General features: G+C 40.1%; 1 protein-coding gene across 1 annotated transcript in view; it reads right to left on the reverse strand.

The window, feature by feature from the left end:
• The window catches only part of LOC116724454 (NACHT, LRR and PYD domains-containing protein 3-like), an 86,659-nt gene that overhangs the window by 44,815 nt on the left and 17,244 nt on the right, over positions 1-24,600 (reverse strand). Inside the window, exons 9-10 of the mRNA XM_032570173.1 lie at positions 19,881-20,054; positions 15,412-15,458 (exon numbers count right to left, since the gene is read on the reverse strand). Coding sequence (XP_032426064.1) covers positions 15,412-15,458; positions 19,881-20,054 — 221 coding nt within the window. The remainder of the gene's footprint in view (positions 1-15,411; positions 15,459-19,880; positions 20,055-24,600) is intronic.

The raw sequence follows: 24,600 nt of genomic DNA on the forward strand, positions 1-24,600 counted from the left end.
AGGTGTTTTCATGAGAACAGATCAGCTGATTTCTGTTGATAATGGATCAAATCTCTGTAAATATAACTGGAAACATCTGAGTTCTTACTGGTTCAGTTTCCATAGTTACAGCAATTAGAAACAGCTCACCTCTCTGATGATGGAGGTCTAGGAGATTTAAAGTCAACAAAACGATCATCCATTGACCAGTCGCTCTTAAAGGAGACACAGCTGGGTTCTAGTTCTGGTTCTGATCTCTGATGAATCCTGAAAGAAAAACTCTCATTAGAAACTTTCTGTTGTTTGCTTTCAAGGTAATTTTTATATGATTGTAAAATAAAGAGCTGTAAAACAAAAACAGAACCAGACAGATCATCAACCTGATGTTCTGAATGATTCCTATCAGAACCGGTCCAATCCTCCAACATGTTCCTGATCATTGATCCTCCTGAATAATGTCCAGCCTTCTTTAAAGAGCAGAAAGATTTGTTTCTGAGACCAACATGTTGGTTTGAAATGACTGTGAGAAGTTTGGTGATCTTAGCGTTGAGCTCTGACATGGAGAAGAACCAGGAATCATTTCCACTCTGACCATCCAAGGAGGATCTGATGGAGCTTCAATCAGAACCAGATGGTCCGTTAGAGACACTGAAGCCCACTGCTCAATCAGATCCACAAAATATTTAGTTTAACTGTAGAAATGGTTGATAATCTGCCATGTTGGATGATGTTTGAACTTCAGAGGTCGAATCATAAAATAATTAATAGAAAAATTTTATTTCAGAATGAATCTGTCTTTTGTCAGATTTTAGAGAAAGATGCAAATATCAACCTAGAAATAAAATTCACTTCTGTATATTTGTTCTTGTGTTAATATTAATATCGGACAAAATAAATGAGTGTTTCATTTGGAAAAATTAGGGTTATAGAAAACAGAATAAAACACAGTTAAATGTTTCTGGTTCAAATGTCATGTCAGCATAATAGTTTATAAGAGTGTGTCCTGACTGAGGATTTTTAAGTTTCTTTCTGTATGTTGTCAATAACTGACCAATGAGTTATTGAGACACATGTTAAATTGATGTCAGGTAAACATCAGATCAGATTTTGAGACTTCTGTTAACTAGTGAAGCTCTGGGTAGAGACTGTGGATCTAAACGGACCTGGATTTTTGTACAAAGGAGCCAGTTGAACTTTATTACGTTCATAGGAACATGTTCTTTATTGGAACATGTTTCCATGGAGACATGTAATACTGGACTCAGTATTACATCTTTGACGTAATACGTATGAAAGGAAAAATAACCTGACATTCAGTCCAATGTTTTCATGACAACAGAACCCAACAGAACTTATCATCACATGGCCACAATAACAGATATAAACTGAACAGTTACAGCAGTTAGAAACAGCTCACCTCTCTGATGGTGGAGATCCAGGAGATTTAAATCCAATGGGAATACCCTTTGACCTGTCGCTCTTAAAGGACACACAGCTAGGTTCTGGTTCTGGTTTGAGTCTCTGATGGATCCTGACAGAAACATGATGATTAAAACTTAATCAGCAAAGAGGAGCAGCAGCAGCTTCATCACCACGTCTGTTCTGGCCTGATATAGTGAACGCTGTGTGAAAAGGGCTGTGGACAGTTAGAGATGGTGACCTCACCTCTGACCTTTGCTCTGGCTCTCATCTTCCCCACACAGAGTGGTTTTAGAGGGAGGGACTCCCTCCTCTCTGTCCTCACACTGATCCATGCTGCTGAATTCACATCAGCTCACACACACTTTCTACCTTCACCTGCAGAGGAAACACACATCATTCATCTGCACATCAACTCTGATCATCCTTTACATCATTAGAGCTGGAAAAAGATCAGCTGCTCCTCCTCTGATTGGCTCTTCTTCTCTACTTCATATCAGTGTCAGGTGAATGCAGTCAGACAGCAGAGAGGCAGAGGAAGCTGCCATTAGAGGCTGCACTTCTACTATCAGTCCACTAGATGGAGACATGGAGCAACATTTACATTCACTGATTCAACCTGAATAAGTCTTATAGTTCATAATTATTAATTTCTACAAGTGGATTATTATCTCCATTAAAGATGAACTATTTAATCATCTGACTGAATCAAACCCATTGTTATGTTTCTTCTCATAACTTAACTATATGAACTCAACAGAGCCTCAGTGGAACGTGACTTAGTTTATTGAACATTTCTCCCAAACATAGTGAGATCAATGCGCTACCACATTTGATATTCTTCCACATAGTACACAAAATAGTGCCATTGAATAATGTATTGTTTTATCACATACATAACAGTTCCTTCCATCCAGCTTTGACGAACCAAAAATATATTTAACTAAATGTTGTAATCCAATAAACTTGCTCAAACAGAAACATGACAACTATTTAGATATCTGCAACGCAAAAACAGGCTAGTTACTCTTAACATTTAAACTGCTCCTTTATACATGAACAGGTAATCTACAAATTCAGTCTCTGAGGTGCTCTGCGATTTCTCTCAGGGTAACGTCTACCTGTTTGACCAGAGTCTATGGTGCTCTGTGTGGAAGGTTCAGCTGTTGGCACACTGGTGGTTTCACACGAACTCTGAACCCCAGAAGATGTAGCAAAAGTGAACTCTTCTGAATCTCGAGATGTAGATGTGTCCTCAGGTTGCTCTAGACTTTTGTGGATCTCCACATCTAGAATCTGATCAACATGTCTACGCCAGACTGAGTTGTCTCCAACATTTATGTTGTATGTCAGAGGTCCTATCTTTGACAGAATTGTGCCAGACTGCCATTTCTGACTTGGGCATCTATAGTCCCTGGCGAGTACTTTTTGTCCAATGTCAAAAGATCTGCTTTTGTTCCTCCTTGTTTCCACCAAGGAAGGCTGTTTGTCCTCAACATCCTTCCAAATGTCCGGTTTCAACAGATCCAAACGAGATCTCAGATTTCGTCCCATGAAGAGCATTACAGGTGTTGTCCAGTTGTTGCATGAACGGTGTTTCTGTAAGCCAGTAAGAAGTTGTCGATTTTCAATTGCAGAGGTCTCCCCTCTGTCCAGCTGGCTTTCATGGACCTCTTGAATGACTGGATGAACCGTTCAGCTTGTCCGTTCATTGAAGGGTGATAAGGAGCTGAAATGATATGTCGTACCCCGTTGTTCTTAAGAAAACACTGGAACTCCTCTCCAGTAAACTGACGGCCATTGTCACTGACAAGCTGTTGAGGCAGACCTGTGCGGGCAAAAAGTGACCTAAGGGCGTTGATTGTGCTGGCTGTTGTTGCATGCTTTACAGGAAAAATTTCTGGCCACTTTGAGTGAGCATCAACTACAATCAGGAACATTTGGTCCATAAAAGGTCCAGCATAGTCTATATGGATGCGTTGCCAGGGGGTGGATGGCCACTCCCACGTGTGTACAGGTGCTGGCTGGGGCTGGCGCAGTGTCTGCTGGCAACCAGTGCAAGACTTAGCCATGTTCTCTATTTCACAGTCTATGCCTGGCCACCAAACATAGCTCCTAGCAAGGCTTTTCATCTTAACCACACCCAAATGTCCATTATGAAGTGAATTCAGTACCCTTTTACGTAGTAGGGGTGGTATTATGACACGGGTTCCCCACATTACACATCCTTGGCAAACCAATAGCTGGTCTTTGCGGCTGGAGTATGCAGAGAACTGAGTGTCAATGGAGAATGGCCAGCCATTCACAGTAAAATCGTATACTTTGGACAAGATTGTGTCTCGACTTGTTTCTCTTTTTACCTGAGCACTTGTCACAGGCAGAGGTTCCATTTGTGCAATGTGAAACACAGTTTCTGGATCAGTAGTCTCTTCAGTGGTTTGTGTTTGTGGAAGACGTGAAAGTCCATCTGCGTTTCCATGCAGTTTTGTCCCTTTAAATTCAATGTTGTAGGTGTGTGAGCTAAGGAACAAAGCCCATCTCTGTAACCGCGCTGCAGCCATGGTTGGCACACCTTTCCGAGGGTTAAAGATGGACACCAGTGGTCGATGGTCTGTGATCAGGGTGAAGTGTCTTCCATATAAATATTGATTGAACTTCTTCACTCCCCACACCAGACTTAGCGCTTCTCTGTCTATCTATGCATAATTACGCTCGGCTGCATTTAGGGACCTTGAGGCAAAAGCGATTGGTCGTTCCACTCCATCAGGCATTTTGTGAGATAGCACAGCACCGATGCCGTATGGAGAGAAATCACATGCAAGGCGAAGGGGAAGATTTGGGTCAAAGTGTGTTAGCACCTCCTCTGATGTAATGAGCTGCTTAGCACTATTAAATGCCTTTTCACAGTCTTTTGACCAGTTCCACTTGACATTTTGTTGCAGCAGTGTGTGTAGCGGGTGCAGAACTGTTGACAGGTTCGGTAGAAACTTGTGATAGTAATTAATTAAGCCCAAGAATGAGCGTAACTCACTGACATTTTTAGGCTCTGGTGCCTTCAAGACTGCTTCAACTTTGTCTTTGGTTTTGTGGAGTCCATACTTGTCAATCCGATGTCCACAATACTCTATGGAATCTTTGAAGAACTCACACTTTTTCCTGTTTCCATATTTTTCTAACCTGGCCAGGACTGCTGCTAGGTTAGCTAAATGCGTTTCTTCATCGACACCTGTGACAATAATGTCATCCAGAAAACATTGTGTTCCTGGAACGCCCTGCAGAACCTGATCCATGGCATGTTGTCATACTGCTGGAGCACGGGCGATACCAAATACCAGTCGGTTGTACTGAAATAGGCCTTTGTGAGTATTTATCACTAGATATTTCTTGGCTGTCTCTTCTACTTCCATCTGTAGATAAGCTTGTGCGAGGTCGATTTTTGAAAAGTGTTTGCCGCCTGCCACTGCTGTGAATATGTCTTCTATCCGCGGAAGTGGGTACTGATCTACATGGAGTACTGGGTTCACTGAAACCTTAAAATCACCAGATTCTCACACTGTCACCTGTTTTCTTGCTCACTGACACTATTGGTGTAGCCCAGTCTAACCATTCCACCTTGGTGAGTATTCCTTGCTCTTCCAAGCGTTGCAGCTCTGCTTCGACTTTGGGCCGTATAGCATATGGTACAGGACGTGCTTTGTGGAATCTGGGTTTTGTGTCGTCTTCCAATATGATCTGTGCTTTAATATTTTTCAGAGTGCCAATTCCTTCTTTGAACACCGGAGCATGTTCCTCAAGTATCTGTTTCAGTCTTTCCTCCACAGAATTTGCACTCAGGTCTGGTGCCAGTCTCATGGACTTTATTTCTTTCCAGTTGAATTGGATGTGTTTCAACCAGTCACGTCCAAATAATGGGACGCCACCATTTTTCAGAACATAAAGTTCAAGGTTGCATTTGTTTTTCTCATATTCCACTTTCACTTTTAGTTTTCCCAAGGGACTTATTCTTTCACCTGTGTATGTTTTTAGTTTCACTGAGGTGTGCTTTAGTTTCAGATTTGGAAACTTGTCTCTGTAGTCTTCATATGAGATCAGTGAAAGGGCTGACCCAGTATCCAGTTCCATCTTTAATGTAACCCCTTGTACTTTAGGTGTGAGCCATATTGCATCCTCATATTTCTCCTTGTCTTGTATTGTATGCAACTCAAGGCATGCCAAATGTTCCTGGGAAGAAGTTGAGTCTGTCTCATTTACTTCATGCAGTTTCCTATCTTTGTTCCACATTTTGTTTTTCTTACATTGTTTTGATCTGCACAGTTTCTGTATATGTCCCTTTTTGTTGCATTGGAGACATTCTTTATCTTTAAACCAGCCATTAGCAGCGTTATGTGACTTTTTGCCGCATCTGTAGCAGGTCTGTAATTTATCATTTATTACTGAATCGACTGGAGAGTTGGGTCGGACTCTCCGGTCCAGTGCTTAACTGGTTTGAATCCTACATAAAGAACAGGAATTTCTTTGTTTCAATTGAAAACTTTTCATCAAAGAGGTCAAAGGTCACATGTGGGGTACCCCAAGGTTCAATCCTAGGACCCCTTTTATTCAATATTTATATGCTCCCACTAGCTCAGGTTATAACAGGAAATAATATTAGCTACCACAACTATGCAGATGACATACAGCTCTACATTACGATGTCACCAGGTGACTCAGAGCCCATCCAATCACTGAACAGATGCTTAGAACAGATAAATGTGTGGATGTGCCAAAACTTTCTCCAGCTGAACAGAAACAAAACTGAAGTTATTATTTTTGGACCTAAAGAGGAACGATCTAGAGTCAATGCACAGCTTCAGTTATTACAACTGAAAACCAGCGATCAGGCCCGAAACCTGGGAGTAGTGATGGACTCTGACCTGAACCTCCAGAGCCACATAAAGACAGTCACAAAGTCGGCCTTCTATCACCTGAAGAACATTTCCAGGATTAAAGGACTAATGTCTCAGCCAGATCTAGAGAAACTCATCCATGCGTTCATCTTCAGTCGTATTGATTATTGCAACAGCGTCTTCACAGGTCTGTCCAACAAATTAATCAAACAGCTGCAGCTGATCCAGAATGCTGCTGCTCGCGTTCTCACTAAAACCAGGAAGATAGAGCACATAACACCAGTTTTAAAGTCCCTCCACTGGCTCCCTGTAGCTCAAAGAATAGACTTTAAAATACTGTTGTTAGTTTATAAATCACTGAACGGCTTAGCACCACAATACATTAAAGATCTGCTGTTGTTGTATCAACCTTCCAGACCTCTCAGGTCTTCCGGTTCTGGTCTGCTCTGCATCCCCAGAACCAGAACCAAACGAGGAGAAGCAGCTTTCAGCATCTATGCACCACGAATTTGGAACAAACTTCCAGAAAACTGTAAAACAGCTGAAACACTGACTTCTTTTAAATCTCAACTGAAAACCCACCTGTTTAGAATTGTATTTGAAATGTAATCAATTACAAATTTATTGATGTAACTTGACTTAATGATTGATTCTATATTGCATTGTGATTCTGTGTCTGTTATGATGTAAAGCACTTTGAAATGCCTTGCTGCTGAAATGTGCTATACAAATAAAATTTGATTGATGATTGATTGATTAGGCTGCGCACGCATTTTATTGACAGAACACGGCTCCATGAATTTTCCCTGAAGCTCTCCTGCATCTTTTGCTGCAGTTTCCATTGATATGGCTATTTCTAATGCACGATGCAACGACAGATTATCCTCTGTGATGAGTCGTTTCTGTGTGCTTTCATTGTGCAGCCCACAGACGAAACGGTCTCTCAGCGAATCTGACAGCCCCTCCCCGAACTGACAGTGCTCCGACAGCCGCCGAAGCTTTAACTGATTTCGTTTATGAAAAATGATTCGTTTGGCTATGACCAGTGGCTTCGGTTGGAAATGTTTTTGGAGAACCTCTGTGATCTCCTTGAAACTTTTGTCTGCTGGTTTGGCTGGTGTGATGAGGCTGCGCAGCAAGTTATACGTTTTCGCTCCCATTACGCTCAGTAACACAGCGACTTTCCTCTCATCCTCTACTTTGTTAGCCAGACAGAACTGTTCAACTCGCTCCACATATGTTGTCCAGTCCTCTGTGCCGTTTTCAAAAATGTTCATTTGTCCAACGCCTCCCGACATTTTCGTGTGGTGTTCGTTACTCACTTTCTCTCTGTAGGTCGTTAGCTAGCAAGCCGCATTAGCTTCCAGACGGAGGGTTTTCCTGTTCTCCTTTTCTTCTCTTTTTGTCACTTTCACAAGGCTTTTCCCGCTCTCTGTCGTTACATGCACATCGGGGATCCGTTTAAATCTCGTCGCCAGTTTGTTATGTTTCTTCTCATAACTTAACTATATGAACTCAACAGAGCCTCAGTGGAACGTGACTTTGTTTATTGAACATTTCTCCCAAACATAGTGAGATCAATGCGCTACCACATTTGGTATTCTTCCACATAGTACACAAAATAGTGCTATTGAATAATGTATTGTTTTATCACATACATAACACCCGTTTTAATAATATTTTATTTTGAAAGGAAGCAACAGGAAACTGTTGCTGACGTTAATGGTGGAGACTAGAGTTCGGTACCAGGAAATAAAAACATGAATCAGTTCGGAGAAGAAAACAGTGAAACATCAGCTGTTCATCATGTTGTTTGATTCCAGTTCATCAATAATCTAATAATCCTGTAGATTAGCCTTCAAACAGCAGAGATATTAAAGTTTCAGCTGAAATCAGAAGTGAAACTTTTCTCCAAACGTCAGAGATTAGAAACAATCAGAAAAAGTTAAAGTGATGAAAAATTCAAGAAATAAACAAATTAAACTTACAGTTTGTTCAAACGATCCAAAGAGTTAAAGAAGAAAATTTAAACAACAGACTGAGACCCAACTAACAGACTGGAGCCGCACCTGAACAGGTAAATTGAAACCGAAAATAAATGTGACGGATGTTGCGTAACTGATGACGTCACAGTCCACCTGGCTTGTAGTTTTTTCCTTCAGAGCAACAGAACCAGGAAGTAGAAGCTCTGAGGTGAAATCAGAGGCAGGTTGATAAAATCTTCATGAGGAAGGAGAGAAGTTCTGATAAAAATGAGGGTGTACTTACTTTTGATCATGACTGTAGTGATGATTGATAGTAACAAAAAATGAAGAACAGTATTTTAGTTTATTCATCATTTCATAGAGAAAAAATGTGAAAATGTATTTTTCAAGCTAATATTTTCACCATGTCATCCATACGTTCATTCTAAACTAAATATTTACTTTGAAATCTCCAATATATATTTTTATATAATTATTCTCTTTCTTAGTTCTGAATCATGAGGCTTTTCACATTCCTGGGTAAAAGTTACTCAAGACATCAAAATGTACAAATAATATGAATTCTGATTTACTAGAAGTTACCTGTGGAAAACCACAAGGGTCAGAACTGGGTCCTAAACTTTTCTTACTTTACATAAATGATTTATGCAATGAATCTAATTTGTTAACATTTACTTTATTTGCTGATACATTATTTTGATCTGGTCAGTTTGGAGCAGCAACAGTTTAATGGAAGGAGAATTACAAATATTAATGATGTGACAAAAATAGATTAACACTAAATTATGGAAAAATTTGTAATATTTAGTAACAAGAAAATAAAAAATGAAAGTGCATACTTTAAAATGTTATGATTTAGTAGAGATCAGAACAACATTGATTATTTACAAAGTCTATAATAAACTCCTTTCATGGTGTAAAGAAACATTGTTAGAAATGAAAGAAACAAACTATAAACTAATAGAAAATGATTTATTTAGGATGAATATTAAAAACAATTGTAGGTAATTTAGAGGGATGTCTAGTTTGCAATAATTTAGTGAGGAGATAAAAGTGTTTTTCTCTCTTTAAAATATTTGCTAAACAAATAAAATAAGGTTTATGATGTTTTTTGTGAGTTTGTCTACAAACTTAGCTGGAAATCCTTGAAGATGTTTTATAAAAATATACAGGAAATATTTTGCTGCTTTGATTTTGATGATGATTTATGTAGAACAGAGTGAAAGTTTTATATGTTTGTTTTTCTATCTAAACTTTTTTCAGTTTAAACTTTGTATTCTTGCCATTGACAGTAATTTAAACTTTGTTTAATTATTTCTATACTTGTCTTGTTTTTCCAGCTTTGTGTTTTTTCTTGGTTTTGTGTTTGTTGGTTTTCAGCTCTTTTCCTTTAATGAATAAAATCATCATTTGAAAACTGTTTATTGAATTTAATCAGTTTTTCTTCATCAAATATTAAAATCAGTTTGATGATCTGAAACATTTCAGGTGGACAAAAAGGCAAAACAGAAGAAATCTGTACAGGAGCAAATACTTTTCACAGCACTTTATGTTTCAGGTCCAAAGAAATCAAGCGGTCCAGTCTGGATTTAGAAGCAGAATGTTCTGTTTAAGGTGTGACTGGAGTCCAGTTGTTCTGGGTTTCTGGATGAGTCCAGAACCTTCTGGATCAACCAAACCAGATGGTCAGATCTTCTCATCTGGAACATCTGGGAGAGCTTCTGACTAAAACTACAGACATCAGGTTCAATGAGGATCTGAGATCTGAGAACGTTTCTATGAAGCATTTTAATCCTCTTGTCTCTGTTAGGTGGACAGTGGAGAAAAAGAAGCAGAAAAAAGCAGAACTAAGAACTGGGACATGATGGAAACCAGAACTTTCTGACCTCAGATCTGGAAAATAAACTTTAACTGAGACGTTACTGAAGCTTGATGTTCAGTTGATCCAAATCTAAAGCTGGTCTGCAGGGACGACTTTAGGGTTTGTTTGTTTCTGCTCACCTGGAGCACCAGCCGGGTGGAGTCAGTCTGAGTTCCTTCATCATCTAAAGAGAGCTGGAGAACATTGAAGATCCTCCTGGAAAAAATGGGAGCTTTGGAAAGAAATGAGCAGGAAGAGAAAGAAAAATGGATCTTCATCACTTCTGAAGTGGACGACATCAGAGTTGGATTCAGTGGAGTCACATGAAGAACAGAACACTGAGGCTAGAATAATAAACATCATGCTAAATATTAGCTGCAGCTCCGTCAGAAGAAGCTTCAGGTTGAATCTAAAGGAGGCTGAAGATCTCAAAGTGGATGAGAGGAAACCTGATGAGCTCTACAGTCCACTAGATCCAGATCAGAACCCTGGAGAACATCTACGCTGGAAGCAGAGCCACAAGCTAGAAAAATATCCAGGTTTCTATCCAACCTGAACACAGGAAGTCCTTTCTTCTTCTGCTGCAGCTGAGAAGGTCCTGCTGCAGAACTGAAGCCACACAGTTCCTCCACAGCAGAACAGAGGAGGTTCTGGAGGAGACCAGGGTCCACATCTGGACTCAGAGTTCTCCTGAGCTTCAGCAGAGCTGCTGGGTTTGGTTCTGATCCGCCTCTGTTCTGGTGTCTGATCTTCAGAGACCATCTGAACCGACCCATCAGAACTCAGTTGAGGTGGTGGAGGATGAGGATGGGGCGCGGTGAGGAGGAGGAGGAAGAGGAAGAGGAGGAGGAAGAGGAAGAGTGCCGTAATCCATCTCTCTGCTGTGGAGACCTGTTTGTCACTGATTTCACCTTCTTGTCTGCCTGTTTGGCTCTTTTTTTCAGCCAGCATTAAAATGCCGCTAATTCATTTTGGTATTCAGTCAGCACTATTATTATTTCAACATTATGATGGTCCCAAACCCATCAGTTCTTCTACTATTCTGGCTGCATACAACTTCCTTGTTCTGAGGACATTGAGTCTGTGAAAAGCATTAAGACAGACAGACAAATATGAGAAACTTTTGTGAGGAGATTCAGAGTGCAGTGGAAGAAGGAGAACAAAACAGAGACAATGTGATTGATGAATGGTGGATTCTTGCTCCTGAATCTGAAGCTGTAAGATTACAGTGTGATGAGAATCTGAGAGATATTCTGATGAGGACAAAGAACAGGATATTGCCCCCGACTACAGTCATCAGTCTGATGCTGGAACAGAAGTCAGAGTCATCAGGGAACAGCCTTCAATTGATCCAGCTGTGTTACGCACAATTGATCAGAACCTGAACCAGAACCAGAACCAGGCCTGTGTGTTCTATGCAGTAAGAGACTGGTGTATTCAGTGTTTCTGTGCTTTGAACCCTCATCCATTTTACTTCTATGTCAACGGTGGAGCAGGAAGTGGAAAATCCCACCTGATTAAATGTATTGACTCTGAAGCAAGCACTGCTCTGGATCATCAGATCCATCAGTAGCCTCTTCTACTGATGGAGAGGAGGCTGACATATCAAATCAAACTGTCATGTTGACTTCATTTACAGGAACAGCAGCTTTTTCTATCAATGGCTGTTTGTTACATTCACTGCTCAAACTACCCAGGAGTCTAAAACCTCCCATTCAAGGACTTGATACTCAACTAGATGAAGTCAGATTTGAGCTTTTAAATGCTGAAATTATTGCTACTGATGATATTTCAGTGCTTTCAAAACCTCTTTCTGCTGATGTGGATGCAAGACTGAAAGAAAAGGAAATCACTGAGATTTTGGAGGAACGTCTGTTTCAGGGTCGTTGACGTATCAGGATTTCCATCAGGGGAAATTAAACATTTAAAAATATGTTTATCCATTGCAATTATTAGAACATTTGAAATGTTGTGCACACAGAAATTATAATTAAAATTAAAATAAGACGTTTTCAGAGGTTTTTTATCAATATGATTCGGCTGTGGTCTTAAAAAATGTCATGTGGTGCGACCGTGATTTATCTTAAAATAAAGTATTTTCCATGATTTATTAAACATTTTTTATAATTTTAATTTTACTGAAGGTGTTTAAAAACAAAGTTTTTAATTTTCTTTGTATTTTTCTGACAATTATGACAGTTTTTCCCCCAAAATGAACCAGTTCCATTTATAATTGTCTTATATTTTCCTTCACCATTTCATCAAACTGTGTTAAAAATAAATAAACTCCAGTCACTTGAGGAAACTGTATTAGTGATTAATATTTCTGCTCCAGAAATTAGATATTCCATTTTTAGTTCAATACATTTACTTTTTAATTGGTCACCAAATGATTTATAGAATAAATGTCGGCCAGTAAACGGGTCAAAATCCTTTAAAAAATAAAAATAGTATTACATCCAGTAACAGTACATTACAAAAAACACAAATTAAACACACCAATTTAATTCACATCAAAATTAATGCAGTAATCAACTTTGTAACAAACATTTCAAACAGATCCTCATAAAATCAGAAAGTTCAGTAGATTGATTTTATTTTATGAACTTTTTAAAGTCTAATTTTAAAAACTTAATGAAAACAGAAATGTTCAATCTCCCAAATGTAAGAACAATAATGACAATAGAATAATTCAGTTGAATTGAATTATTTTAAGCAGAACCAAGTATGATAAATAATGTAATCATTCACAAGTTCCCCAAATGTGAGCTTCTTTCAAAACGGAAAAGATTTCAATGAACTTCTAAACCATCATATTACTCCTGGGTAGAGACGCTCCCATCAGGGTTTTTCCTGCCGGTTCTGATCACCATGAGGTCCGATCACTGCCGATCACAGATACCGATCACATGGATTGGCTGTTAATGTTTGGCTTTAGGTAGAAATGCTACTATGTGATCTGGCAAAATGGAGCCATAAAATCACCTCATTTAGACAAAAACATGTCCAATACTTGCAGGCTCATGGCTAATTGTTCTGGTTCTGATGGCTTGTTTCTGACCCAGTAGAGTAATTCAGCAGAACACAGGGAGGAGGCAGAGGAACTCCATTTGTTCTCTCAGATTATCTCATGTTAGGACATAGAGAAAGTTACATTAAAACTTTTTTAAAGTTTCCTCCTCAGTACCGCGTAGCGATGGTCCAACAAAGAATTATTGTGATGATTAATCAGGTTAAAAATTGGCTCATTCTGAAGATTTTTAACCATTTACACCTTTTTATACAGTTTTATACATTAAAAGATACAAAAATAAACAGATAATTAAATCACTTGTTAGAATATAGTTACTAATTTTTCTCCAACTATTTTTAAACTTTCTAACTTCTTTTCTGCAGTTCCAGGGTGAGTCTTTCTTCATGACTCTTTAAGGAATGAGAAGCTCAGCTCAATGTTTTTATCCAACCTTGTTATTAATCAGTGAAATAAGTTGGAGGAGAGACGTTTGGTTCCTGTTGCAGCTCAGTGTTAATCTGGTTAATCTGAGAGATGAGCTCCAGTCTAACACTGCAGTGAGGATTAAAACCGGCCAGACAAGGTGAGGGACGGAGGAGAGGTCACCATCAGGAAGTTTGAACCTCTGCAACAAACTGCATTTTAATCACAACCAGCTGCTGATTTTACTGGGTTTTGCTTTTTCCAGTTAAATCCTTTATTTTCCGGTTTGGGTTGAATCAGGTGTGGCCCACGTTGGCGCTGTGGCAGGTCATATCCATGTTGGTTTATTCACTAAAAACAGGTTTACTTTTTGTTATCAGATTTAAATGTAAAATATAGCAGAGATGCAGCGATCAGACCTTTTCTGTCCAACACTGATCTCCAGTTTTCATTCTGCTCTGATCTTCCAGTTCCTGGGATTTTTCCTCCAAAGAGAAAAATGTTCTGCAGGTTCTGAGTTTCAGGTAGAAGTTCTGAATGAAACAGAAAATATGAAGATTTCCCCACTTTAGGCTTCAAAGCATTGACCTCTGACCTTCATGGGATGGGAATGTTTTACTTTAAATCAGGACTTTCTGAAAGGCAGAGTTGATGAAAAAATCTTTTATGGCAAATATTTAAATTTGAACAGGAAAAGAACAGAATGAGCAGCAAATGAACCAAATGCAGAAGAAAAATGTTTTTATTTAAAACACATGAAGAAAAACTGCAGCAAATTTACAAAAGGAAGATTTAATATTCAAATCTGACATGTTGAGAAAAATAGGAGCCGATAGAAACAGAAAATGATCAGTGATTGAGAAAAACTGATCAACATTTCAATGAAATCTGATGAATGAAAGGAAGAAATAAGAGAAACAACATCTTGATATTCAGTGTGAAGCTTTGACTGGAAACAAACAGGAAAACATGTGGATCCTGGAGTAATCCTGGAATAATCCTGGAATAATTCCAGCTTCCATCTTTAAAGGACTGGAAGAAGAAAAAGTTTCCAAGGACTCAATCAGAATTGTTTCACCAAGAAATAGATTGTAGAGACTGAACTATCTGTTCAACAGTGAGAGAGTTTCTCTGACAGGAGGAAAATCTTTAGACTCTTTAGACTCAACTCAGCACAGAAACACTGAGGAACCAGAACTGGACCAGAACCTAAATCCAGGAATCAGAGGTTCAGTGAATGTGGTGTTGAAGGTGTGGAGGAGGATCAGTGAGTCAGAGGAAACTCTGTAGAAGGACAGAATGCCAGCAGGACAGTCCACATACACTGCTACTCTGTTAGAGACAGAGGAGGAGGAGAGACGAGTTTCTATCTTATTCTGCCAGACAGAGTAAACATCATCAGAGCAGCTCAGACTCCAGGAATGATCATTATATCCAAACAAACAGTTTCCACTGTATCCTTTCCTCCTGATTCTTCTGTAACTCACTGATATATAAACAAATCCTCTCCACTTGACCTCCCAGTAACAGCGACCAGTCAGACCAGTTCTACACAGCAGCTGATGATAGTAATCAAATCTGTCTGGATGATCAGGGTATGACTGAAGCTCCTTCACAAATGTCACCTTCCTGTTGTCTTCAGACAGTTTGAGGAATCTGTTCACTGTGTTTGTGTCGATGGTGAGTTGACAGGAATCTGATGGAGAGAACAAACACAATCCAGCTGCAGTTATTGATCATTTATTGACACTTTGATGATGACTCCTGAATGAGTGATGTGACAGTTTGAAGATGGTTGAATGTGAGCTGTTTTGTTGTCATGAATCAGATGAAAAACACACTTACACTTCCTCAGACCTGGTGTCAAGAATCGGCCTCCAGCAGGCTCCACCCTGAAAGGAGGAGGGGGGTCAGACCATCAGTCTCTTTCAGCAGCAAACATGGACATTACATGTCTCTCAGACACACATTGTCCTCCACTGAGACAGGAACAGTCCAACATTTGGATTGCAAACTGCAGTGGATGTAGGAAGGACAGTTGGTGCTGCTGCAGCACAACTCATTTCTCCAAACACAGGAAAAGCTCCAACAGAGAGGAGAAAGGAAATCCCTCAGTAACAACCTGAAGAAACTCACTGAAGCCTAAAAGGACATCAGGAAACTAAGGAAACATTTCTGGAAGCTCAACCTGATTTAATAATCAGCATTAAAATACAATCAATCTAAACTCTGACACAACACCTGGATACCTGTTCCATCCACACTCCCACACACAGATGAAGGAATGAAACACTAAACAGCCCTGCTGCTGAAAACCTGCTGTGGCCTCACTGTAATATCCAGAAATACAAACATTAAAAAGGAGAAGCTGCATCACATTCAACAAAGAGTTCAACAAGAATCAAAGATTTGACCTCTGAGCTCAGACTCACAAACCAGGGAGAGGCTTCCATCATCACACACCTCTGACAAACACCTCCAACCTTTCAGCACTTCCGCTACCAACCAACACCACCAGGTGGCGCTGCTGCACACATTTACAATGAGACCAAGAAGAAGAAGCAGCATCCTGAATCCAGCAGCTGCAGTAATGGCTTGTGAAAGAGGCTGCCTCCTCCTGACTCTAGCGCCACCTACTGGCTGTTCACCAGAGGTGGAGAAAGAACTCAAACAATGTATTGAAGTAAAAGTACAAATAAACAGACCTGCAATTTGCCTACCAGCCCCACTTAGGAGTTGACGATGCCGTCATCTTCCTGCTGCAACGAGCACTGTCGCACCTGGATGGTGGAGGAGACACTGTGAGAATCACATTCTTTGATTTCTCCAGTGCCTTCAACACCATCCAGCCTCTGCTGCTGGGTGAGAAGCTGCGGAGGATGGGTGTCAACGACTCAGTGATCTCCTGGGTGACTGACTACTTGACAGGCAGGCCACAGTTTGTCCGTCTGGGCAGTGTCCTGTCTGATGTGGTGGTCAGTGACGTAGGAGCTCCACAGGGAACTGTGCTTTCTCCCTTTCTTTTCACCCTGTACACCACTGATTTCCAGTACAACTCTGAATCATGTCAGCTACAGAAGTTTTCTGATGACTCAGCGGTTGTCGGGTGTATAGAGGATGGAGGGAAGGGGGAGTACAGGACACTGGTGGACAGTTTTGTGGAGTGGTCTGACCAGAATCACCTGAGGCTCAACATTAGTAAGACCAGAGAGATGGTGATTGACTATTGAAGGAAGAAGATACCTTCACGGCCACTAAAGATCAAAGGGGAAGTGGTGGAGGAGGTGGAGGATTACAAATACCTGGGAGTTGTAATCGGCAACAGACTGGACTGGGCATCTAACACTGACGCTGTGTGCAGGAAGGGGATGAGCAGACTCTATTTTTTAAGGAAGCTGAGATCCTTCAATGTGTGCAGCAAGATGCTGGAGACCTTTTATCACAGTGCTGTTGCCGGCGCCATCTTCTTTGCTGCTGTGTGTTGGGGAAGCAGCATCAGAGCCAGCAACTCTAATAGACTAGACAAAATCATCAGGAAAGCTGGCTCTGTACTGGGACTAAGGCTGGAGTCCCTGGAAACTGTGGTGGAGAGGAGGACACTGAAGAAGGTTCTGTCTATTATGGACAATAACCAGAACCCTCTCCACAACATAGTGGACAGACAGCGGAGCACCTTCTCACATAGGCTGCTCCAGCTCCGCTGTCGTAGAGACAGATACAGGAAATCCTTCCTGCCACATGCCATCTCACTGTACAATAAAAGCTAAATCATTGTTCTGCACTAATCAGTCCAATTTTGCACAACTGCACTGTGGCACACTTGCTGTACATATATTTACATATACATATCTGCATTTTTTGAATCTTTGCAAGGACTGCTCTAAGCTGCTTTTTATATTGACAGCATGTTATATTTTATTTTTATTTTTTATTTTGTCTACAATTGCTACTCAGTGGTGGTTGTTGTGTGTCTTGTCTCTATGCTGCTGTAACTGCAAAATAATTTCCCTGCTGGGATGAATAAAGTAATTCTATTCTATTCTATTCTATACTAAAATGTTCTCTAGTAAAAGAACCACATTAACATTTTTACTTGAGTAAAAGTAAGGAAGTACTGACTTTTATAAATACTTAAAGTATTAAAAGTAAAAGTACTTGCTGAATGTTTTACCTAATGGCTAATACAATATCATTATGTGTACCGATCATATTTAATTTTAATACATCAGTAATGAGCCATTTAATGATCAATGCTGCAGATAAATCATGTTTTATTGCGTTTACTCTCTGTGACAGTTTAGATTTAGATTTGTGATTCTATGCATCAGAATTTCAGGATGACCTGCGTCTCTCTAGCAGTTCTTAACTACAGTCATTTTCAATAAATTAGAATATTTATGAAAAGTATTTCAGTAACTCGGCTCACAAGTTAAACACATCATACAGATTAATTCCCCAAAAAACTGTTTTAAAGCTTTTATTTGTTACTGATGATGATTTGTTGCTTACAGTTAATGAAAATATGACATTTCTGATCAGATTACTGATCAATAAAAACAATTAATGCAGAAATGTGGATCTAATGAAAAATATGTTTAATATCTGCTGAAGTTGTTTTAAATCCTGACAAACGAGCCTCATGGGAACCAATATTCTAATTTATTGAATATGACTGTAAATGTAAATATGAGATGGAGATTATTCACATTAATTCAGTAACCAGGATGTGGAGGAGTTTAACGTTACTGGGACATTCATGGCAGGAGACGCTGCGCTCCATGCGCCCCGACCGCAGTAATCAATGTTACTGCCAGTTCAGCTGCTTACAACTATTTAATTGTTTTATTTATTGCAGTCGATTTAAACTAGAAGCTGGTAAGATTACATAAAACTTCTCTAACCTAAATCAATTTAACACCCAAAACTCAGACAGCGTTTAGCAGCTTAATTTTCCTCCATATGTTTTTCAGATTTGATGGTGAATTTTTGAAAGCTAGCAGTTCATGATATCAGGGAGGCAAAGGCGGCACCAGAATCATTGATTACTTTCAAACTAACCAACAAATCAAAAAGCGCAAAGCGACTTGGATGTAACTTGTAACGCAACGCTTTATAGAAATGTAGTGAAGTAGAAAGTACAGATACTGTAAAATGTAGTGGAGTAAAAGTTCCCACCATTAAATCTACTTACGTACAGAAACATGAAAAATGTCCTTAAGTTCAGTAACAAAGTTCTTGTCCCAACAACCAGGATCAGGTGAAGGACCTCTGCAGTCCCATGATGCTTCCTCTCCCTCTTCTAAACCATCTGATGGGCTGATATCATCCCTCTACTTTATCAATAAAATGTTTTTCTTTCTCTTATTACGATTCCATTATTTATCCTAAATGTGACGTCAGAGCTGTGGATCTGGAATCTGATTGGTCGGATGGATATTTCCCTGGTTTTCCAACATGAAGGGTCTCTGCCTTTTTCCAAGACGTTGGGAATTTTTCCCAAACTTTATTGAACAATCCCAAAAGCTTTCCCAACTACTGAAAACCTAAACACATTAGTCTTTTCTTGGATCTGTCCAAAAGGTCTTATTATTGTTTTTTAATTTCTACCATAGTCAACAGAGCACAATTCTACTTTTTCACCATCATTCACTGCAATTCTTCATTTCCTCTGGAAAACAAGGGATTTCCATTCTCTCCTGATTCCTTTCATTCTGTGGATCATTTTCCAGATGTCGCCCCCTGGTGGAGATCAAACTACTAAATGGATGAAACTGTTAAAATTCTCACTTTCTTTCTTTGCCTCATGAATAGTTTTCTTCACTTTTTATGTAATTTATATTTTATTAAATCCTGAAAGTTGTGAGTTTTGTTTATAATCTAAAGTTCTTTATTTTTCTCTCTCATAACTTTTAAACATCCATCTGACCAACATGGAGTTACTTTTCTTCTCATCTTTGCTTCTTGGGGCTGATTGGTCTGGAGCTCCATCAAATATTGTTTTAAAGTCCTTTCTGCCATCAGTAGATTATCATGGAAATCTAACTGAACTTCTTTTATTAATTTAGTCAGAGTCCCTATTAAACTATTAAACCCATCCCACTCTTTAATTTTCCTTGTGAGCCGTTCTTAGTCTGGAGAATATTCCAGAAAACTGGGTAATGATCTCTGCCTCCAGATGAGGCGTCTAAATATTTAATTATCAAATTAAACATTCAGCTTCAAACTAAATGTTTCCCAACAGACTGAGTAAAGACATTTCTCCCTCTTCCTCCTCTATCAGACCTTCTCTGCTCCTGCAGCAGGTTCCTCCATACCTGAGAGCTTCCAGTCTCCAGTGTGGATCCTTCAGTCCAGCCGACAGCAGCTTCACTCCTGAGTCTCCTGGATGATTGTAGCTCAGGTCCAACTCTTTCAGATGGGAGGGGTTGGAGGTCAGAGCTGAGGCCAGAGAAGCACAGCCTTCCTCTGAGACCAAACAGCCTGATAAGCTGCAGACACACAATTCATCACATGATGAGAACATTGAGGTAGAACCCAAGGTCTGAACTGATCGCTGGTGGGTGGATGGATGGATGGATGGATGGATGGATGGATGGATGGATTTGTAACATGTGGAATAAATAAGAAAGCCAAGCAACTGCTGGGATCTGTAATAATGTTTCTTTTTGCTCCTAAGATGCAGCAATTTGTCAAGTGCCCAGAGTTACCTGAGAGTTTCCAGGTTGCAGTTTGGACTCTTCAGTCCAGCAGAGAGAAGCTTCACTCCTGAATCCTGCAGGTTGTTGTTACTCAGGTCCAGTTCTCTGAGACTGGAGGACTGGGAGCTGAGAACTGAGGACAGAGCTTCACAGCTTCTCTCTGAGAGGTTACAGCCACTCAGTCTGAGGAGACGGAGAGAAAAATCTGTTATTAAACAATTCTTCAAAATGTGTCTTTTTTTCAATCAACTATGTTCCTCTTTACTGATTTAAGGGACTGTTTTATATATAATTATGTTGCCTTTAGTTGTGAACTGGTTCAGTCTATAGATGGGCCTCCAGCCATGAAGGACTGAACTAAAGGCAACAAGGAGGCTGGCAAGAGAAATATTAAATTCCTCTATGAACTAAATTAATCCCATGTCAGTGTTAACAGAAAGAGTCCAATGAATCCTGAGAATCAAATTGCTCAATAAAAGGTTTGTATTAAAAAAAATCCTTTTTTATTTGAGAAAAAAATTACAACAAAACTAATGTGGGAAAAAATAGAAACAAATTTGCTCCTAAAACAATCCAAAAACAAGCACTAGTCAAACATTAAATATAGGGAAATTTAACCCAGTATTTAAATTAATGAGTTCTGGAAACAGCCCACCAACCTGACACTAAATGTTACTAAACACATGGAAAACACACTTTCAGAAGTCACCACAATTAAAACTGCATTCATAAATATCACAACATTGAACGGCCCTCCAAATATGTTTTAAACATTTTGTTGGAATAGGATGGGCCACCAATATGTTACGATCCTCATGTCATCACACAGAACTCACAAAATACAAAGTCCAGACCAGATGATGTTTTTAACAAAGAGGTTTTATTAAACCCAAGTCTGGACACAAAGTGGTTCTGGCAGTCTTGGTAAAATAAAAGAGTGAGAGAACGAACAAATAAGGCAGCAGTTGGCCGTCGGATTCAGGCCGCTGTGGGGCTCATACTGATTCTAATACAACATTTATATTTATCTCTCATTACCATACCATACCACACCAACTTTATTTATAAAGCACTTTAAAACAACCACAGCTGATACAAAGTGCTGTACATCAAAACACAACATAACAATAAAAAACACAAAATAAAAACTTACAATTTAAAAACAAAAACATACAATTTAAAACTAGATCCCGCTAGAGTTGAAAGCCAAATAAAATAGATGGGTTTTAAGACGAGCTTTAAAAGTGGACCGTGAAGGGGCCTCCCTGACCTGCAAAGGCAAGTTGTTCCATAATTTGGGGCCCATGACAGAGAAAGCCCTGTCCCCTCTGAGCCTCCTTCTTGATCTCGGTACCTCCAAAAGCAGCTGATCTGCGGACCTAAGAGACCGATAAGGTATATATGGGTGAAGAAGCTCAGAGAGGTAAGCCGGGGCAAGATTATGTAGTGATTTAAAAACAAACATAAGAATTTTAAAATGAATCCTAAAATATACCGGCAGCCAGTGAAGTGAGGCCAGGACAGGAGTCACGTGTTCCCTCTTTCGAGTTCCTGTCAGCAGTCGTGCAGCAGCATTCTGTACTAGCTGCAGACGTGAGAGCAGCGACTGACTAACTCCCAGATAAAGTGCGTTACAGTAATCCAATCGAGTTGAAATAAAAGCATGGATCACTGTTTCAAAATGCTGCCTGGAAAGAAAAGATTTCACTGACGCCAATCGCCTTAAATGATAAAAGCTGGACTTAACCACGGCTCTGATTTGGCTATCCAATTTAAAATCACTGTCCACCTTAAAACCAAGATCTGTAATAACAGGTTTAAAATAGACCTCCAAGGATCCCAGGTCAACAGAGGAGGACTCACAGGAGCCACTGGGTCCAAACACCATCACCTCTGTTTTGTTTTCATTAAAATTTAAAAAGTTCAAGGCCAACCAAGCTTTAATATCACCTAGACATGCCAGGAGATGTTTGATAGAATGTACATCCTTTTGCTTCAGGGGCAAATAAATCTGACAATCATCAGCGTAACAATGAAACGAAATCCCATGTTTCCTGAGGACAGAACCCAAAGGCAGTAAATAAAGAGAGAAAAGCAGTGGGCCCAGAATGGAGCCCTGTGGGACGCCATAAGGCATTGAAGCAGCAGATGATTCAGCGTCACCAATCTTGACCGAGATTGTTCTCTCCTCCAGGTAAGACCTGAACCATTTAAGAACAGTGCCACCAATACTTACAACGTGGTATAATCGCGATATTAAAATGTCGTGGTCTACTGTATCAAAGGCAGCAGTTAGGTCAAGTAAAATCAGAACACCATGGTTGCCAGAATCACATGCAAGAAGGATGTCATTAAAAGCTCTTATTAAAGCAGATTCTGTGCTATGAAGAGTTTTAAAACCTGACTGGAAAACCTCCAGAATGCCATTGTAATCTAAAAACTGTTTCAGCTGACAGTACACAAGTTTTTCTAAAACCTTAGAAAGAAAAGGCAGCTTCGAAATAGGCCGATAATTAGCCAGAACAGTTTGATCAAGGCCAGGTTTTTTAAGCAGTGGTTGCACTACTGCATGTAGTCATTAATTTCAAATAATTTCTCATTCTTTCAGTTGCTATATTTAAACTCAAATTAAAAAACAACTTATTGAGCCCAACACAAAATTAAATCTTCTTTCAACTTGTTATGATTTGAGTTTTTCTGTTTATTTTGAGTTTCTGTGTCCTTTGAGTCTCCATGCTGTCCTCTCCTCCACTTGGTTGTTCCCAGTTGTGTCTCGTTCCCTGATTACCCTCAGTGTATTTAAGGTCACCTGTGTCTTTGTGTCGATGTCGGATCTTCATCGATTCTGTCTAGTCAAGCTGTGTTTTCTGACCAGTTTCTACCAGTAGAGAGCCTTAGCCTTCTGCTCTCAATCAGTGCTGCTTGGATTATCAGACTTTTGAGTTTCTGGATTCTTCATTAAAATCATAATTTATTCTCAACCTGGGTCTACAGCGTCCTGCCTCACCACCTCACACCGCACTCGCTGACACAACTTATATTAACTCAAATTATTCAAAGTGCTATTTTAGATTGTGATGGCTGTTAGCTTAAAAGATCTCCTGTGGTCTGTATAACAATGAATTTCTCAAACCTTCTAACTGTATAGTACAGGGGTCACCAAACTTTTTGAGACTAGGAGCTACTTCACGGGTACAGAGTAACATGAAGGGCTACTGGTTTGATACAGATAAATTTTCTTGGCTCAGCCTTTATAACAATAGTATTTATACACGTGCGTGTATATACACTGCTCAAAAAAATAAAGGGAACACTCAAATAACACATCCTAGATCTGAATGAAAGAAATATTCTCATTGAATACTTTGTTCTGTACAAAGTTGAATGTGCTGACAACAAAATCACACAAAAATCATCAATGGAAATCAAATTTATTAACCAATGGAGGCCTGGATTTGGAGCCACACACAAAATTAAAGTGAAATAACACTACACGCTGATCCAACTTTAATGTAATGTCCTTAAAACAAGTCAAAATGAGGCCCAGTATTGTGTGTGGCCTCCACGTGAGTGTATGACCTCCCTACAACGCCTGGGCATGCTCCTGATGAGGTGGCGGATGGTCTCCTGAGGGATCTCCTCCCAGACCTGGACTAAAGCATCCGCCAACTCCTGGACAGTCTGTGGTGCAACATGACGTTGGTGGATGGAGCGAGACATGATGTCCCAGATGTGCTCAATCGGATTCAGGTCTGGGGAACGGGCTGGCCAGTCCATAGCTTCAATGCCTTCATCTTGCAGGAACTGCTGACACACTCCAGCCACATGAGGTCTAGCATTGTCCTGCATTAGGAGGAACCCAGGGCCAACCGCACCAGCATATAGTCTCACAAGGGGTCTGAGGATCTCATCTCGGTACCTAATGGCAGTCAGGCTGCCTCTGGCAAGCACATGGAGGGCTGTGCGGCCCTCTAAAGAAATGCCACCCCACACCATTACTGACCCACTGCCAAACCGGTCATGCTGAAGGATGTTGCAGGCAGCAGACCGCTCTCCACGGCGTCTCCAGACTCTGTCACATCTGTCACATGTGCTCAGTGTGAACCTGCTTTCATCTGTGAAGAGCACAAGGCGCCAGTGGCGAATTTGCCAATCCTGGTGTTCTCTGGCAAATGCCAAGCGTCCTGCACGGTGTTGGGCTGTGAGCACAACCCCCATCTGTGGACGTCGGGCCCTCATACCATCCTCATGGAGTCGGTTTCTAACCGTTTGTGCAGACACATGCACATTTGTGGCCTGCTGGAGGTCATTTTGCAGGGCTCTGGCAGTGCTCCTC

The sequence above is a fragment of the Xiphophorus hellerii genome, chromosome 8 (assembly GCF_003331165.1).
Source record: "Xiphophorus hellerii strain 12219 chromosome 8, Xiphophorus_hellerii-4.1, whole genome shotgun sequence".
In the NCBI taxonomy this organism is placed as follows: domain Eukaryota; kingdom Metazoa; phylum Chordata; class Actinopteri; order Cyprinodontiformes; family Poeciliidae; genus Xiphophorus; species Xiphophorus hellerii.